At 46.0% G+C, this 17,616-nt stretch overlaps 1 protein-coding gene across 2 annotated transcripts in view; it reads right to left on the bottom strand.

Annotated features, from left to right (window-relative positions):
• Nucleotides 1-3,128: 3,128 nt before the first annotated feature.
• Nucleotides 3,129-17,616, bottom strand: part of LOC119450777 (uncharacterized) — a 41,014-nt gene continuing 26,526 nt past the window's right edge. The window contains exons 4-6 of one of the 2 annotated variants that reach the window (XM_049666221.1): nt 12,366-12,446; nt 11,101-11,238; nt 3,129-3,300 (exon numbers count right to left, since the gene is read on the bottom strand). In XM_049666221.1, coding sequence (XP_049522178.1) covers nt 11,144-11,238; nt 12,366-12,446 — 176 coding nt within the window. In that variant the 3' untranslated portion in view covers nt 3,129-3,300; nt 11,101-11,143. The remainder of the gene's footprint in view (nt 3,301-11,100; nt 11,239-12,365; nt 12,447-17,616) is intronic. The other variant, XM_049666220.1, reaches the window with a different exon arrangement.

Here is a 17,616-nt window from a genome sequence, read left to right as displayed (position 1 = left end):
GTGGGTGAAGCAGCATCTTCGCGCCGCTGCCGTGCCGCTTCGGCCTCCCGCTCTCGTACGGCAGGATCTTGGCGGCGGCGTCGCGCAGCTTCACGACGCGCTTCTGCATCACGGGCTCGCACCTCGGGATTCTGTCTGCGAGCGCGCGCTGCCGCCGCCTTGCGCGCTCGCCGCTCCGCAGCCTTGTGGCCTTGTTTGCCGCCATCCGGTGACTCCGAGCGAAAGTGAAAGCGCGCCAACAGCGAGCGGGTTTTATTACAACGCTCCCCTAGCGTACGTCGCCGCACTAATTCGAACGATTGACTTCCACCAATGACACTGCGTCATATGTAACGTCATTCATATTTTATAACAGCGCCCTTCATTATAATTGCACCATCTCCCGCTTAAGGGGACGCTAGCACAAACGCGTTAGAAACGTGCAGTACTCTCTAGTAAGGGGGAGAGGCCACAGCGTCTTACGCAGCCGTTTACACATGCCGGAACGTGCACCGCGTTTGCCGACGCCATCACATGACTGCTGAGAGAGTATAACCCCCGTATTCATAAACGCTCCTCGACTTGAACTTTACTTGCCACCGCCTTCAACGCGTTTCGAACGCGCTGCCCAAGGCGGTGGCAAGTCAAGTTCAAGTCGAGGAGCGTTTATGAATACGGGGGTAAGGCGGAGAGGCCACAGCGTCTTACACCAGCTTCTTACACGGGCCGTTAATGTTCGTTATTTATTGTCATCGTGGTGCGTGTGTCCATGTGCGCTTCGTGGCGTAGTGGTTAGCGCCGCGCGTTCGGAAGCGAGGGGTCCCTGGTTCGATTCCGCGCTACGGACACAGCTTTCGGAATTTTTTTTTTCATAAAAGTAGACATGGTTACCTACTACTACTACGACGACGACTACTACTACTACATACTACGGACGAGGGACAGACCCACACACTAAGGAGTTTCGCCCCTAAAGCTCGAACGGTACACGGTGCCGATGGCCATATCGTAAGGTTATTCGCGCAACGTAAAGGAGTACCATGGTAAGGTGTAGTGACCTTGCGTAGACGGGAGCACAAATCGGCATGAATAATAGAAATAGCGGCTTCCGTATCAACTAATGCTCGAACAGGCACACCTTCAGCATACACTAATAACAAATTGGCCGGGCTCCCAGGAGGTGTTGTTTGTCCGAGCGATGCAGCTTTCCCTCCAAAAACTGCACCATCTAGTTTTCCGAGTGGTAGTCGGTATGGGTGACTGGCTGGAGTGGCGATGTTGAGCGTCGGAGAGGGCCAGGAGAGCGGCGGCGTCCTGGACGGTAGTTTCGAGGAGCGTCGGGTGGAGCGGGTGGGGAGAAGGAACGTGTTGAAGGGCGGCGCTGGTATTGGCTCGGAAAGGACACCAGATCCCTCTCGTAAGCATCGTAGCCGCGGCGTTCGTCCTGCTGGCGCTTTCGACAAAACCGCGAGATGTGGCCTCGAATGCCACAATAATAACATATTGGGCGGGAGGAACGCCAGGAGGCGTAAAATGCAGGAGCAGGTGCATGTGGTGTAAAGGCTGCGACGTCGTTCTGAGGAACCGGAAGGGCACGCTGAGCGACGGAAGGTTGCATGGCAGCAACTTGGGCTTACGTGAGTGGCGGATTTGGCGGTGTCGGAGGGTCAGGGCGTACAGCGGAAACCAAGGAAGACAGCTCGTCTTTGATGATGTCTCGTAGCCCAGTGGACGTAGAGTGAGCTGGAGGAACAGCAGAGCACGACAGGCCTTGTGCTTGAAGCTCTTCGCGGATCAGAGCCCGAATCAACGTGCGCAAATCGGCATCCGAAGAAGGTCGCGTGTCACAGACGTCTGGCTGTAACCGGATGGCTTGTAGGGTACCCAGATGCTGGCAGGTCGCGATGACATCGTCTACGCTGGTGGGGTTTTTAACAGCTAGTGCGTTAAACTCAACGTGTCCAATGCCTTTTAAAATGCGTCGAACGCGATCGGTCTCGCTCATTGCCGCGTCGACGCGGCGGCAAAGGGAAAGTACGTCTTCGGTGTACGAAGTGTACGTCGCCCCTGGTTGTTGCATGCGCACATCGAGCTGCCGCTTTGAAACTTCAGAACGGATGGATGGCGTTCCGAAAATCTTCCGGACTTGGTGCTGGAAGGTGGTACAATCGGGCAAAGCCCTCTCATGGTTAAAGAACCACGTCTTCGCGACATGAGACAGGTAGAAGGCGACGTGGCGATGTTTCTGAGTGTCGTCCCAGTGGTTGTACTCACTCAAGCGGTCATAGTTCTCCAGCCAGTCCTCGACGTCGTCGCGCGGGAGGCCAGAGAATATAGTGGGGTCACGCTGCAGGGCGGTAACAGTCCATACGGAGGCGGCTGCTTGGGGGGCAGCGGGGTGATGCCGGAGACTCCGGGTTGCGGTACTTGGGTCATGGCAGTGGACAGGCGGATCAAACGGCGACCCGAACGAAGTTCCAGTGGAACTCGACGTCGTAGAGGACTAGGGGATCGAAAGCAATCTCCACCACTTTGTAAGGCAGCAGCACAGCTGTTGTCTCGTCGCCTTTATTTGGCTGAGCCACGCGCTGAACGAAGACGACGCGCACAGTGATAATGATTATGTACAGGTGAAGAAGATCAAGGATTAATATTTTGCTCAAAATATATGCACATGTCACCACGCGTGGACTTCTCGGTGACGCCGCTAGACGGCGAAGCTAGTCCATAAGTTAACGCCGGATAGGCTCCCAGGTGCATACACACCTCATACGTGATTCTTTTTTCTGCGTAGCAATATGGTGTGTCGCTACAGATTGCTTAAATGATTATCGCCCTACCGACAACATTTTTGGTGAGAAGGGTTGTGCCGGAATTTTCTCACACATTGCGAACAGATTTACTCTCGTTGAAAACGCATAGATGTGCCAGTTCACAAATTAAAGATATATGTGTAGCTTTACGTAGCTACAGATTTTAGATGCCTGAAAACTTAATATTTACGTATATTGACGTGCGCACGCGAGAATAACACGCCGCTATTTTTTACGGCGCCACATTGCCCTATACGGTTTCACCTACTTCAAGTTCGTTAAGTAAAAGTAATAAACAGGATCTCACGTTTGACAAGCAAAGGAAGAAAACAAACGTTCTTTAGTGATTTATTTATTCATCAACACATTCATGTATTTTTGCAAGAATCTTTAAACACTATCTGTAATTGGGGGCTAGCCCCGCAGGCGTGGCCATATATACTTTTACAATTCTTATCCATTCCATTGACTACCACGGAATCGGTGAGGAGAACCATGCATCCCTTTCCTGGACAATGAAACAAAAGTAACCATGATTAGCCTAACGAGAAGGAATAAAAATAAAGCAAGTGTGGCCAAACGTAGCATATTTTCACTAAATATCATTCGTTGTCAGTTCCTTGCATTGCCTATGAGGTAACTTTGTCTCACTTGATGAAAAAAGTTTGTATGTACTCCCAATCTCTTTGCCGTAAAGGCTCGATTGGCTATCTGCATATATATACACTAGTTGCCACTTATCATTCTTGACTTACTTAAAATATATATAGTAGTTATTTAAAACATTTATGTGGAGCATGCTACGTTGACTTTGTCGTAGTACAGGGATGACACACAATCTCGATTCAACATACCGGTATTCCAACCTATACCGACAACTTATGACAAAATAAGGATTATCCATACATCAGCATGCCAGAATATGCACGAATTATCACTGAAATGTTCTGGTATGTGTGTTACAGTGTCTAGTTTCCCGGTGCTATTTTCATTCCACTGTTTATGCATACCCCAGTTTATGAAATTTGGGAGGTCCATTTTTACCAATTTCCCTCTGTAACATACTGAGCGCGCTATAAAACGTAAGCGTGACGCACTAAAGCGTTTTCGTAAACCCGCGACGGCATAGGTACATATCGAATTGCATCAACCATACGCACAGGATAGCGCGGACCACCAGAGAGTTCACGTCTTCCGTACCTTCAACTTCTATCCGTATTTATCACGCAATCCACAGTTTGAATATCTGCCAAGTCACTCCTCTTTCAGTTCTACAACTGCATGCACGATTGCGCTAATTTAATTCGCTATTTCAGGTCATCCAAGTGCGCGACTGCTTCGGCTGTTCTGTAACAGTGCCAGCTACAATAATTGAGCCATTACCAGCAAGACATATTTCAACAATTTTCTACGAATTCATAACGCAGTAGGGGTAACGTGACAAAGATAGGCGTCAAATTGAATTGAATTGAATTGATGGGCAATCAAATTGAATCCCAGCGCTTATATCCAATGAAGGTTGCTTTGAAAGAGGCACGTATTGAAAGGAACCAGTAATAACGGCAGAGACACCAAAATTAACATAAGGAGACCGTTTTTGCGAAGGTGTAAGTCGGGAAAAATAAAACAAAAGGTAGAGCGTTAAAAAATGTCACCAATAGGGTAAGGTTCTAGTAATGTCAAACCACTGCATGAGAATATCAACCAAGCGACAGAAATGCAACTTTAGCAGGCGTTCCAAATAAAAGTTGTTCCATCAATTAATTCGCCAAAGTGCCACCAAAGTGCCAAAGTGAGGGAGAAAGAAAGACAAGGAGGTTAGCCAGTCTAAATACCGGCTGGCTACCCTTGACCGGGGAAAGGGGTAAAGGGAATAAAAGGTGATAGAAGAAACAAATTTAGAAAATGAATAAAAATTCGCGCAATCACGCGACCCTACACTACTTACAAAACTACATATTTACAAAACTAGCAGGTGTTGAGCTGGAGAAGGTGAATTTTATGTGGTTAAGCTTTCTTATGGCCCTTTATCAGTGCGTTTAAATGGCGCCCCGTCTGACCTGTTTAAATAATGCAGGAGGACCTGGGCACTTCGTGTGCGACACCGCTTACACATGACACAAATTTTTTAGGTGCCTAATGATGCAATATGTTTATTATTTAGCCCTTAGCCTTCTGTCTAGTTTCTTCCAAGCCACAGCAGAAGCTTTTACAATTGGTATAGTGCATTGAAGCCAGCCTCGTACAGGGCCCACATCCATTAAAAATCTGAAATAAGTGCGGGTCCCCCATGCCTACAGACGTTGTTCTTTGTTGTCCACCACACATAACCTTGTCTATGCTTCTATAAATTTTTATCTTGTATTCACGCCCTTTTGCTTGTGCATTCGTGGTGTTTTTGTTATTACTTGTGAGTTATGTCTGTCTCCTTTTACCAGGACAATTACACTCATCAGCCGAAACTTGAGATTTCTTTAGAAAGAGCTAGAAAATGTAGCGTCACAAAGTATTGTTTGGATATAAATGTTACTGTGCTCGAGAACAGTTTTTGTCGCGAGACCTTTGCAACACGCTCAATGCCGGCAATTTGCGCAGTACCATCGCAACACTTACTCGTGTGAAGCGCAATAGTAAATTTTAACACGATAGTGTAATTGACCCCTGTCACATAAAATTCGGTGTCGGCGTCGGCGGAGTTGTCCGTGAACGAAAATTACCGCATATGTTTAGGTATATGTATATGCCACGCTTTTCTATAAGACATGCGGTATATGCATGTTATATTTCCACACCGTTCTATCGGTAAAGTTGTACGTACCTTGCCTTTACACTTTTGAGAAAAATATTCCTGGGAATTTTGAGAATGACAGCCCACAAACAAATGAGATGAAACAAAATGCCGACAGTGAATGCATTTTATGTTAAATCTTAGTGACTGAAATAACAAAAGGGCGCGACATCAACAGAAACCTGAAAATGATGCCATTTTTTTGGCGCGGCGGTGCACGACCTCCGGGATCGGCCGAAAGAGGCCGCGTTTCTACCAGGAAGCTTGCCTTCGAGCATAGCGTTCGCCGCTAGCGTTTGCAGGTAAACACTACCGTTACATAAGCTGCAGTTTGCCGGGAAGTGTGAGAAGCAGTCAGGGATCTTCAAATGCTCTTGCGTTCCACTCTTAAAAGTGAAGATTAAGCGGGATCCAAGCCGCGGCGGCTGCATTCCGATGGAGGCGAAATGGAAAAACGCCCGTGTGCTTGCGTTGTAGTGGACGTTAAAGAACCCCAGGTGGTCGAAATTCATCCGGAGCCATCCACTACAGCGTGCCTCATAATCAGAACTGGTTTTGGCACGCAAACCCTCGGTAACTAGAAGAAAGCGGAAGCGTGCTCCAAGTTTTTCTCCCGACCGCTTTAACGTAAGCGAGGATGCATTGATACGCTCTGTTTGAACCACTATTTGGCATGTAGGCTGCCATTGCTCAATCTTCATATTTACCAGAGCGACGGACTCTGGACAGTTTCCTAGCCAGCATTAGCAGGCAGCCACTGTCAGAGGGCGCTTTTCTAAGCCCATGACCGGATTTTCAACTGCGAGGCAAACAATGGAAGCCTTGTTGAAGTTACCGCGTGACACAGCGGCCTTAGTCGGGATTCAGCAGCATAATGTACATAAGCATCCACTCCCCCTATTCTCGTTATTCAACCCTTAGTTTCACTAACTCTTCCAGGGTGCCGATTAGCAGACTAGAGAGCACCCGATCATATCGACCTCTCTGCATTTCATGCAAATAAAATCTTTCTCTTAGCTTGTTCTTTCTCTGTCTCTAAGAAAGGCGCCTGTAAGCCTGGCTGTATGTATAAGTGGGAGTTGCCTAATAATATGAAACCATTTGGCCCTTGGACAATAAACAGTGGCATGTCATCTGTCTTTTAATGAGCTTCTAACGGGTTCTAGATAGTATTTTGTCGCTTGTTTAACCCATTCTTTTTCAATAGAACAGAGAAATTGAACACAGGCATGTGGGAAATGCCTTGTGCAGCTAATGTCTGGATGCAGCAAGCTATCGGTGTTTTTGTTGGCTCCCGCTTATCGCGAGCAGCGTATTCCACGTGAAGATCACAGCTTACGTATTCTCCTGACGCTTGCTAAGTAAGGCGATCAGAGAAGTACTTTTAACTCGCTTTTGTGGCCACTGGTATCACTCCGCCCGGGCACTAGCCATGTGGCGATATTTGTCTTTCACACACTTTAATTTAAGCCCAGAAAACACAATTGCGCAGGATACACCGCTCTGAAAACGGTTAAATAGTACCCTCTATACTGTTTCTCGGGGGAAGTCACCCCCTGAATTCATAAAATGGAAAATGTGACTCAAGCAAATCGTAAACAATGTTATCGTCTTGGTGGAGGACGACTGATAACCGAAGACCGTCGGTCTCAAAATTGTATAGGTTGCACTAGTTTTTTGTTTTTTTTTAAGCGAAGCTTTATAGGCTCACAAATTTCAGTGAAGGTGGTGGTGGCGGTGTCACGCTGAAAAGTGGACCGATCTTGGCGATAGTGCAGAAAGGGTCCAAGCTCAATGGCACATACCAGGGACAACAGAGAGAGAAAGAGAGAAGGAAAGAAAGAAATAAACAGAGAGAGAAAGAAAGAGAGAGAAAGTGAGATAGGGAAAGAAAGAGATAGAGAAAGAGAGAAAGAAAGAACGTGATAAAGAAAAAAAGAACGAAAGAGAGAGAGAGAGAAAAGGAAAATCACCAGCCCTTCCCCTGTCGAGAAAATGAGGGTAAGCGAAGGTTGTCTTTTGTGTACTTGACCTACTACTTTCCCTTCCCTTTCCTACTACTTTTCATTCCCTTTCGTGGTACTTTTCGTTCCTTGTCCTTTTACTTTGGTTTCCCTTTCGTGCAACTTTTCCTTCCGTTGCGTTGTACAATTTCCTTCCCTCGATGAATACATTTATTTATTAAACGTTTATGTTATATTACCGTGACAAGTCGTGAACTTTACGTTACCCTGACGAAGGCCAGATACACACACAACAAGCTTCGCTTACCTCCATTTCGTCGACAGGCTGGTGATTTTTTAATTTTTTAATAGCTTGGCCAACGTTGCGCAGGCGCTCTGCAGAGAACAGCTATTTTTATTTGCAGCGAATGAGCAGCACCTTATATAAAACTGCCTTCTTCTGCCCGGATGGTTATTAGGAATATATAGAGAGCGTTTTTTGGTTTACGCTACGCTGCGCGGTACTTTCTCATGAATGATGGACACTAGACTAGCCGAGTTGCAGTGAAACATTTGTCTCGTTACTTCGATGATGCAATCGTGTTTTCAAACCGCTTTACGCAGCATCTTGCAAGACTGTGCAAGGTACTCGAAGCAATACGATCGGATAACCTCACATCATCATCGGCCGATTTTTATGTCTACTGCACGAGGAAGGCCTCACGCTGCGATCTCCTATTGTCCCTGTTTTGTGCTAGCTGACTCCAATTTCCACCTGCAATTTTCCTAAAATAACACCCTAAAACTTGAAAGCCGTATAACGACTACTTGAACTCGATGAAGGACAATGTCTTTCTTGTGAGTAGGGGTTGAGAATGGGGCGTATGAACAGTATGTATTGTGACAGCCACGCTAAAGCGAGAAGGTTTGATCGACGTCAAGTAGAAGCTGGACCACTGAAAAGACAGCTGGGCTAGTTTCACTTCTGGAAATACAGCGTTGCTATGTTCTCTATCGGCACCCAAAAGTTCAATGCATGATGTATATTTGGCTCTATCTTTGGAAACTACAAAACAAAATCCGAGGGCACCTACGCACGCTTTATGAGTTGTGAATGAGCAAGCAATAATTTGCAATTGAATACCGCTGAGCGGTCTTTCGAGTTTGGCGCTGCGAGTAATGTACTATAGCTGTACGTGCTGCCCGAGCTAGCAAGCAGCAGCAGCCTGCGGTGCCAACGCCGCATGGCACCGACATCCTGCCTGACGAGAGACCGAGGAAGAAGCAACGGGTACGAAGGCAGGCGGCGCACGCAGTAGCGAAGCCCAGTGGGGTTGAGAAAGATATGGACCGCATGTCAGCTTCCGAGAGTGAGGGTGACGTGGCATCGCGGCAATGCCCTCTCTCCTCACGCAACACCCGAATCAGCGAATCAGCGCGACTCCCCGCTCTACATCGTCGAGGTGCGCTTGTGACGAGCCGTCGCAGCCAATTCGAATTCAGGGGCCGTTTCTCTGCTACAGACTACAGACGCCAGAGTTTGCGCTCAATGGGCCGTTTAAGGCTTACGCATAAATAAAGCTAATTTAGTGACATGACTTTAGAAATACGCTGCTCTCCTGCATGTTCTCAATTTTTTGGACCTACTTAAGCTTTTGGTCGCTTCATTTGATGTGCCAAAAGGCAACACATTTGCTGTAATCGGCTCATCTGCTCCGTCCATGCTATGTACACGCCGTGCATGCTGGGGACTTCCGTACGCGGTACACTTTTTTCTCTCATGCAACGACACTGCAGGTACCCCTTAGTTGAGTGACTGCTATCTGACTCGCTGTCGGAAATAGTGCGTCATTATACAATAAGCAGGGTAATGAAAGATAAGCAAGGTGATGTCATCAACAATTTCGATAGTGTAGTAAAATCAGCGGAAGAATTCTCCACTGACCTGTACAGTTCCCAGTGCAGCCAAGCTACTTTCTTTCGAAATAGTGATGAACAGGATACACCGCCTCCTTCTATAACTAGCGATGAAGTTAGAAGGACCTTGCAAAACATGACCCGTGGAAAAGCAGCTGGATAAGATGTAATAACAGTGAATTTAATAAACGACGCAGGAGATATCATGCTTGAAAAGCTTGCCGCCCTTTATACGCAATGCTTCACGACTACAAGTGTGCCAGAGGACTGGAAGAATGCCTACAATACACTGATCCATAAGAAGGGAGACGTTAGAGAATTGAAGAAATATTGACCCATTAGATTGCTTTCAGTATTCTATAAGATATTCACCAACGTAATTTCCAGTAGAGCCAGGGCAACACTTGACTTCAATCAATCAAGAGAACAGGCTAGCTTCAGGAAGGCATATTCTACGATGAATCACACACGTGTTATTAATATAGGTAATCCAGAAATCCGCGGAGTACGATCAACCTCTCTATATGGCGTTAATTTATTATGAAAAGGCATTTGATTCAGTAGAGATGCCAGCAGTCAGGGAGGCATTGCGTAATCAAGGAGTACAGCAGGCATACGTGAATATCTTCGGAAATATCTACAAAGATTCCACAGCTACATTGGTTATCCACAAGAAAAGTAGAAACTTACCTATCAAGAAGGGGGTCAGGCAAGCAGACACAATCTCTCCAATGCTATTCACTGCATGCTTAGAAGAACTTTCAAGCTCTTAGACTAGGAAGGCTAAGGAGTGAGGGTCAACGGCGAATATCTCAGCAACCTTCGGTTTGCAGATGACATGGTCCTATTCAGCAACAATGGAGACGAATTACAGCAAATGATCGAGGACCTTCATCGAGAAAGTGTAAGAATTGGATTGAAGATGAATATGCAGAAGACAAAGGTAATGCTCAATTGCCTGGCAAGGGAACAAGAATTCAGGATTGCCAGTCAGTCTCTTGAGTCTGTAAAGGTGTAATTTTATCTAGGTCAATTATCCACAGGGGACCCTGATCAAGAGAAGGAAATTTACAGCAGAATAAAATTGGGTTGGAGTGTATACGGAAGGCATTGCCAAATCCTGACTGGGAGCTTACCACTGTCTTTAAAAAGAAAAGTTACAATAATTGCATTCTACCGGTGGTAACATGTGGGACAGAAATTTGGAGGTTAACAGAGAAGCACGAGAACAAGTTAAGGACCCCACAAATAGCGATGGAACGAAAAATGTTAGGCCTCACGTTAAGAGCGGTGTGGATCAGAGAGCAAACGAGGATAGCCAATAATGTAATTGACACTAAGACGGGAAAATGGAGCTGGGCAGGCCATCTAATGCGTAGGATGGATAACCGTTGCACCATTAGAGGCACAGGATGGCTGCCAGGAGAAGGGAAGCGCAGTCGAGGGTGGCAAAAAACTAGGTGAGGTGATGAAGTTAGGAAATTTGCGGGCACAAGTTGGAATCAGTTAGCGCAAGACATAGGCAATTGGAGATCGCAGCGAGAGGCCATCGTCTTGTTGCGGACTTAAATACGTGCTGCTGCTGATGATGATCATGATGACGATGATACATGAGATAATGCTTTCTATTCTCTTAAGGAATGGAAAACTGACAATTTACCTTTGCTGAAGACGTCTGAATGCGTAATGCACAAAAGAGCAAGTTAGATTTGAGGGCACTGCCCCGGCCTTCTTCGGTTGGCTATACATTCCAAGTAGCTTAGCGCTTCGCGCTTTACTGAAACCAATTCAGGGAGCACTGCACGATCAAAAAAATAAACACGGCCAGCGCTGTCTTCCCCAATTTGGCTGCTACCGCGCTAGACGCCATGTGATGTTACGAAGCGAAAATGTACATCGGCGCGCCAAGAAATTGCCGGCTTGTGTTTTCGTGTTGGTGAAATGTTCCTCTCCGATGTACAGTGTTCACGGTTGCTGGCTAATAACTAAGCACCGAAGGAGCTTTTGCCGTAAACAGGTGAAGCAACTTTTGCTAGATCAGCGCCAGCATCTGGCGCTAATCTATAGCCACACACTCTAAGTTTTGTTCAAGCTATACGGCACGACTTCTAGCCTCAATCAAATACATTAAAAATTTTAAATGCCGACATGCTTTTTGAGATAACCACTAGACGGATTTGAATTATTTCGTTGCATTTTAGATAAAGTGTTTACGTTAGGGACTCTGGGATGCAGAATGTTCATTTAGAGGCAAGAAGCTTCAACTGAAATTCGCGAGAACTGGCTAGCTTCAGAGACTTTTAGGCACGAACTTTCTACATCTGTAATCCAACCTCAAAAAACAGATATCGCCATTCCGTAAAGGAATTCCGTTAGTGCTACTAAAGCAGAAAATATTGATATATGAATTCGCCGCTGAAGTGGAATTGTTACAATGTTCACGAATGCACGTAAAATTCCTAGTCACAAATTAGTAGTACGTTTAGGAGTAGTCTACAACACATTAAATTTGACGGCTTTATATGCCGCAATATCTGTAGTTCATATAACTCTGGTATTATATTTATTTTTCAGTTGCAGAGTTCAAAACAGGAAATCGCTTCCTTATGTTCTGACTTCCACAATTTTTGGGGGGGAATCTTGACAGAATGCACGTCTACAAAGAGTATATTTATTCTCTTTCTGTTAAATAGAACAAATTTTCTGAAATTCAGTGCAGTGGCTGACGATTTTTACTGTTTTATGTATTTAGATAGGAACCCATCGAGAAAAAGCTGCCCGGTTGCATAACCGGTGAGTAACCGGCACTAAGTTGTTTTGAATCCACGTCCTCTCGCTGCAGAGGCGGACACTGGACCACAAGGTCGCGGCTGTGATTCTATAGCAATTCTACACTAGCATTATAAGGATCAGAGTTGCACATACCATTGAGTTTACGAGGCACCCGGAAGACATCGCAGCCGTCTTTCTCATACACCAACCTGTAATCTCTGATGTCTGGATTATCTGTAAAGTATATAAATATAAATAAGCGCATCAAGCCAGTAATCTGTACGATAGCAATGTAAATTTGTAACGCCACAATAAATATATGACTAGAGACCGGATTTTAGGCAAATGCCTTTTTTGTTCCTTGCGCTCCTATCGCCCCATTTTGATATATGAGTATGAATTAGAGCATAAGAAGGGCTTTTATAGTATTTTTATAGTGCCTATAAATGCCTATTTGGGCGTCTGTGCCTAAATACCTATAAGTGCCTATGAGTGCCTATTTTCAATATCGGCGCCTATATGAACACTATTTAGCCGCAAGTTTTGCTTTCGAGTGCAGTTAGAGACCGTTATTCATGTTACCGGGCAACATTGACTGTTCGGAACTCTATGGGGTACAACTTAGTCATCTCGTTCAACCAACTTTCGGAAAACAACCGCTAGGAGCAGTAAAATGGCACGCCCCGCATGCGAAACTGCGGAGAGCCGTCAGGGGTAAGGAGAGTAAAGAGCGAAAGAAGAAAGAAAATGTGATGTGCACGCGGCTTTTGTTTTGTTTGCAATTTACTTTTTAAGGTGTTCACTGCCGTCAAGCGTTCCTTCTCAGCGTACAAGATCATTCTCAGTGACAAAAGGAACAATTTTGAATCCAAAAATCTGGAGATGGTGGTAGTTTGATATTGTTTCCACAGCCTTCACAGTGATTCTTAGACTACGTTCCGCGTGCTCTCCAAATAGGTTTCTTCAAACACGTGCACTTCAGATGGGCGGAAGTGTATTTGGCAGTGTTGGGACGTTTAATTTGCCTGTACAATTCCGATAATGTCATTGTATATGATAAATTTGCCAGAGTTGTACCTAACAGTCCTCATGTAAGAACATGTTAATTTCTTAATAAATTGTAGTCTCTCTTGCATTTAATATTTGTCTGTTTTTGTTGTGTTTTAATTTAATTGCGTCCGGCGGACATAAAGTAGCGCTTTTTTTAATCTTTATTCCCAGCTTGCAAGTATTCTTCTTCATGCTTGTTTCACTTTATGCGACGCTCGAGTACAGTGGCAATGGAACATGAATATGAGCCGTGTGCTTTTTGAATTCCGTCAAATGATCGTTAGTCCAGCAGTATTATGGGCCAATTGTACGGCTATGTTCAACTGCTGGCACCTTTGTGCCATCATAAACAATAACAATTCTTGTTTTTCTGTTGTAGATACCGGTCGCGCACGTCTTCGTTTGAAATTATTTGCATTTATGTAAACATTTATTGTGCCTATATTTACGACGTTGGAGGCCTAAAACGTTGCTTTGCCTGGCTCTTTTTGGCGCCTAAAACGCGCTTTCTTAGTGCCTAAAGATCCGGCCTCTGTATATGACACGTGTAGTTCCACGAAAGTAAAGATTATTGCCACCACTGAAGTTCACAGCAAATAGTTAAAAATGATCTCTTACTACAGCCATAAAAAGGCGCCTTTCTTTCAGTAGTTCTCAATTATTTCGGCTACATATATAGGACATTTTTGCTATTGATGAAGAAAGGCTTCATGTTATTTTCTGCTCAATTAAATTGAGCATGCAGACTAGATCTTTTGTAAACCGGCTTCCTCTTGTCACAGTGAACTACAACAGATTGCACACTTAACACGAAAGCGAGTAGTCTCATGATGTCTTATAAAAATATTTGTTATAGTTACAGAATGGCGCCATCCTCCTAGAAAGCGCCACTGCCCAGTTGAAATGACGTTATTTGCATATTAATACCAAATAAATTATGTGTTTCAGAAAACGTAGATAATCACAGGAAGTGACGACTAAAATTGTTTATTATATTTTCTACTAAACGTAAGTAGTACAGATTATGGTTAGAAATGTTTAAGAAGTAGAGGTGGGCGAATACTTGAAGTGTCGAACATGAATCGAATATTACACACCAACTATTTGTATTCGTATTCGAAAATTAGCTATTCGGCATTATCGAAACTAACGAAATGTTTCGCCACTATAGATTGTTAAAGACTGGTTACTCTGCTCCGTTTGCTAAACAAGGTATCGCAAATTATCAAAATTGAAACAGCTACCAATGTTTTCAAAGCAATGCTGCAACATATAGGTCATGCATGCAATACCTGGGGTGCTATGCAGGATGCGCCGAGTTTCTCGTTCGCACGACTTTTACCCGAGTTTCCTCGATGGCAGTCAGTGAACGGAGATAGCACGGAACGTGGAAAAACAGCAGGCAAAAAGAAATGTCGAGATAAAGCCGCGTATGACAACATTAGTGCACCCTGCGCGCACAGTGCTTCCGCGCTTCAAGCAGAGAAGACTGCGCAACAAAACGCGCCAGCGCCGCGTATTGTTATAAACGCATTATCGTAATTTAGCAATACCGTCACTGTCGCACTGTCTATCTGAGCACTTGCCGGCCGTTAGCCGCTTGCCGGCCGTTAGCCGCTTGTCACGCCTTTCTCGGGCGTGTCAAGGGCGTGCCTCCTCTTTCGGGCATTATCTTCCTATCATCTGTCGAATGCGAACAGGGCACATGCGGTGCATTCTGCCACCTGCACTTTCCCTCAATCGAATACTTTAAACTACAACAAATAAAATAACGAACATTTTATTTCTTAATGAATCGGTTTTTCGTTTGAATGCTATAAATTTGTGATGACAGACGCAAATTGTTAAATTTTACACTTTTTTGCCGCGAGTGGCGACATTCAGGAAAAAGCTTACAAGTGGATATATTCTAGAGGGTCACACGCACGAGGGAGTTCGTACGGTGAACAGTCGCCAGGGGCGCTGCAGTGCTCTGTTCGATAAAGTCAGTCATGACAATGATCTGTCCATTCCCTGTCCATTAGGGGAATGGCAACAGCGCGCTGCAGCATGGCTGTTCACCACAGGTGCTTCACTTAGGCGGCTATTAAGGCCGGCGCTTTACCAACTGAAAGGACACTCTAGCCATAGAGACGGCAGCAGCGGCTGGCCCTGCAAAATGGCTGTGCGGTATTCTAGGGTCCGTATTGACGCCGCACAGTGAAAATACGCCAGTTGATATGCGTGCGCGAAGCCTCCGCGATACATGGCAATGAACAGCGTGCTGCCCAGCGACACAATTCATCTCTTGTCATCGCTTGCCCAATGAAGGTGCCTCCATGCGCATGTCCGCAGTGTTTGAGTGTGTTGTGCACTTAAAGGGGCTTGCCGATTGCCTCTGGTGCTCAGCTAACAGCGTTCGACTCCTAACAAAGGTCGACGGTCCAAAGCCTTTTTGTACCGTTCGTGTCGCCGGCGCTTTTTCGCTCAAGGTCGACTGACTCATGAGGCATATCATATAGGGCTTTCGCATTAAAATCGCATCCGACGGACATCAGTCGCTGTCTTCAACATGTCGTAGTCGCCATTGTGGCTGTGCCGTGGTGGTCTTATCTTTCGCAAGTCCATTGCCAGAAGAAGATAAACATTGTACGTTTGTCAGTATTGGCTTTAGACATTTTCTAGGTATGATAGACAGCTTACACCAATTGTTCCAAGATACCACTAAGGTTCCAAAGAGAATTCATTCTGTTAACACTGCTGTGGCAAGAAGCATTATGGTCATGATCCTGCTACAATTACAACTTCCAAATCATGGATTTCTACACTGTTGCAGTCGTGCCGTAATCGCGCTTGCGAGTTGTCGAGATGGTCTTGTCTTTATCACGTCTGTTACTACTTCATTCGCTCACATATAATACCCCTGTCACACGGGAACTCGAAAGTTGAGCAAAATGACATCTCCCAAAAAAGAGTTTCGCCCTCAGACACACGACAGGGAGCAATCTATATTTCACAAGTGGTCTTTTCTGGAAGCGGAGTTCGTCGATCTCCTTTACGGCGAAAAGGAGTAGCCTCAAAACCAGTGGGCGCCAGCAATTATTATGTATTAAAAAAATAAGAAAATGCGTATTGTTCTGTCGCCTTGGCTCATCATAAAAAAAAGTTGCAGTGGCTTAGCTCGGCTATGCCAGGATATACGTAGCGTTAGCAAAGGTTCACCTGATTATTCTTAGCTTATTCTGAAGATTATTATTAAGATAAGATTATTCTTATGAGTCAAGCTTCTCCGTTCTACTGCGCTGTTGAGCAGCATTTGCGCTCGCCTTCTCCATGGCTATGCCACACTGGCAAACGCCAGTCAGAAGCGCAGCGCCTCCAGCGCAGTGTCAGACGGCGACTGCACAGCGAGCGCGCGCTGGCGCCAGTGCGTCTACCACGGCTACGACGTCACTCCTCTGGAATGCGCAGACCGGCGGCGGTGAGTCGCGCGCGGCGGCGGCGGAGTGCGCGAGAGGTGCCGGCTCCGGTGCGCAAGCCGTGTGACATCACTGATCCTTGCGCATGCGCAGCACGGCTCTTGATGTGCCGCGCGAAACGGGCTTGGCTAGGCCAGTGTAGCAAACGCTACAAAATAATTTTGTCTCTCGCAGAAGGTGTAGTAAACCCAGTAAAGCTAGAAAAAGAAGCCCAATGTTGCCAGATAGGCATGTGCACCTCGCTAGTTCTGCAAACTACTACACTAAATTTTTATATTATTATTGCGATAGCAATTATATGGACACTTCAACCGGATTTCCGCCGTCGCCGTGAGGTTCCCTATAGATAAAATCTTCGCCGCGCGCCGTATGCCCGAGCGGAAGCGTGCGGGGACGCGCGCTATCACGGAGAGCGAACGCACTGAATCTCCCACGCGCAAGCAAGGAAGCGGGAAGCCAGCGCCGGAGGGAGCGGGGGGGGGGGGGGGGGGGGTGCACTTCCACTCTGCCAACAACCGCGCTCGTTGCTCGCTCGCACCGTCTCTTCTCTCCACACGGCTCTGACCTTTATGCGCCGTGCATTCGCCGCTCAGTTTCCGTTGAAGCGATAGACCGCACGTACAGCGGTGAGCACTGTTAGGGTAAACACGCGAGCGCGTGGCCGACGGCACTGTCAGCGCCCCGTTACGGTCATCACTGGAAACATTGCGCATGCGCATCACGCCTTCCGCGAAATAATTGTTCCACCGCGCGCATGACGTCATGAATGCACTTGTTCGTCGTCTGCTAGCCGCATTTTTGTTTTCTAAGCCCATGCATCCTGCATTTTAAGATTTCTTTAAACATCTGTGCTTGAACAGAACAAGACAAAAAAACTTGTATATCTATGGGGGCGT

The sequence above is a fragment of the Dermacentor silvarum genome, chromosome 4 (assembly GCF_013339745.2).
Source record: "Dermacentor silvarum isolate Dsil-2018 chromosome 4, BIME_Dsil_1.4, whole genome shotgun sequence".
Taxonomy (NCBI): Eukaryota; Metazoa; Arthropoda; class Arachnida; order Ixodida; family Ixodidae; genus Dermacentor; species Dermacentor silvarum.
Note: the sequence above shows the minus strand (reverse complement) of the source record. Positions and strands in the feature narration are given on the sequence as shown.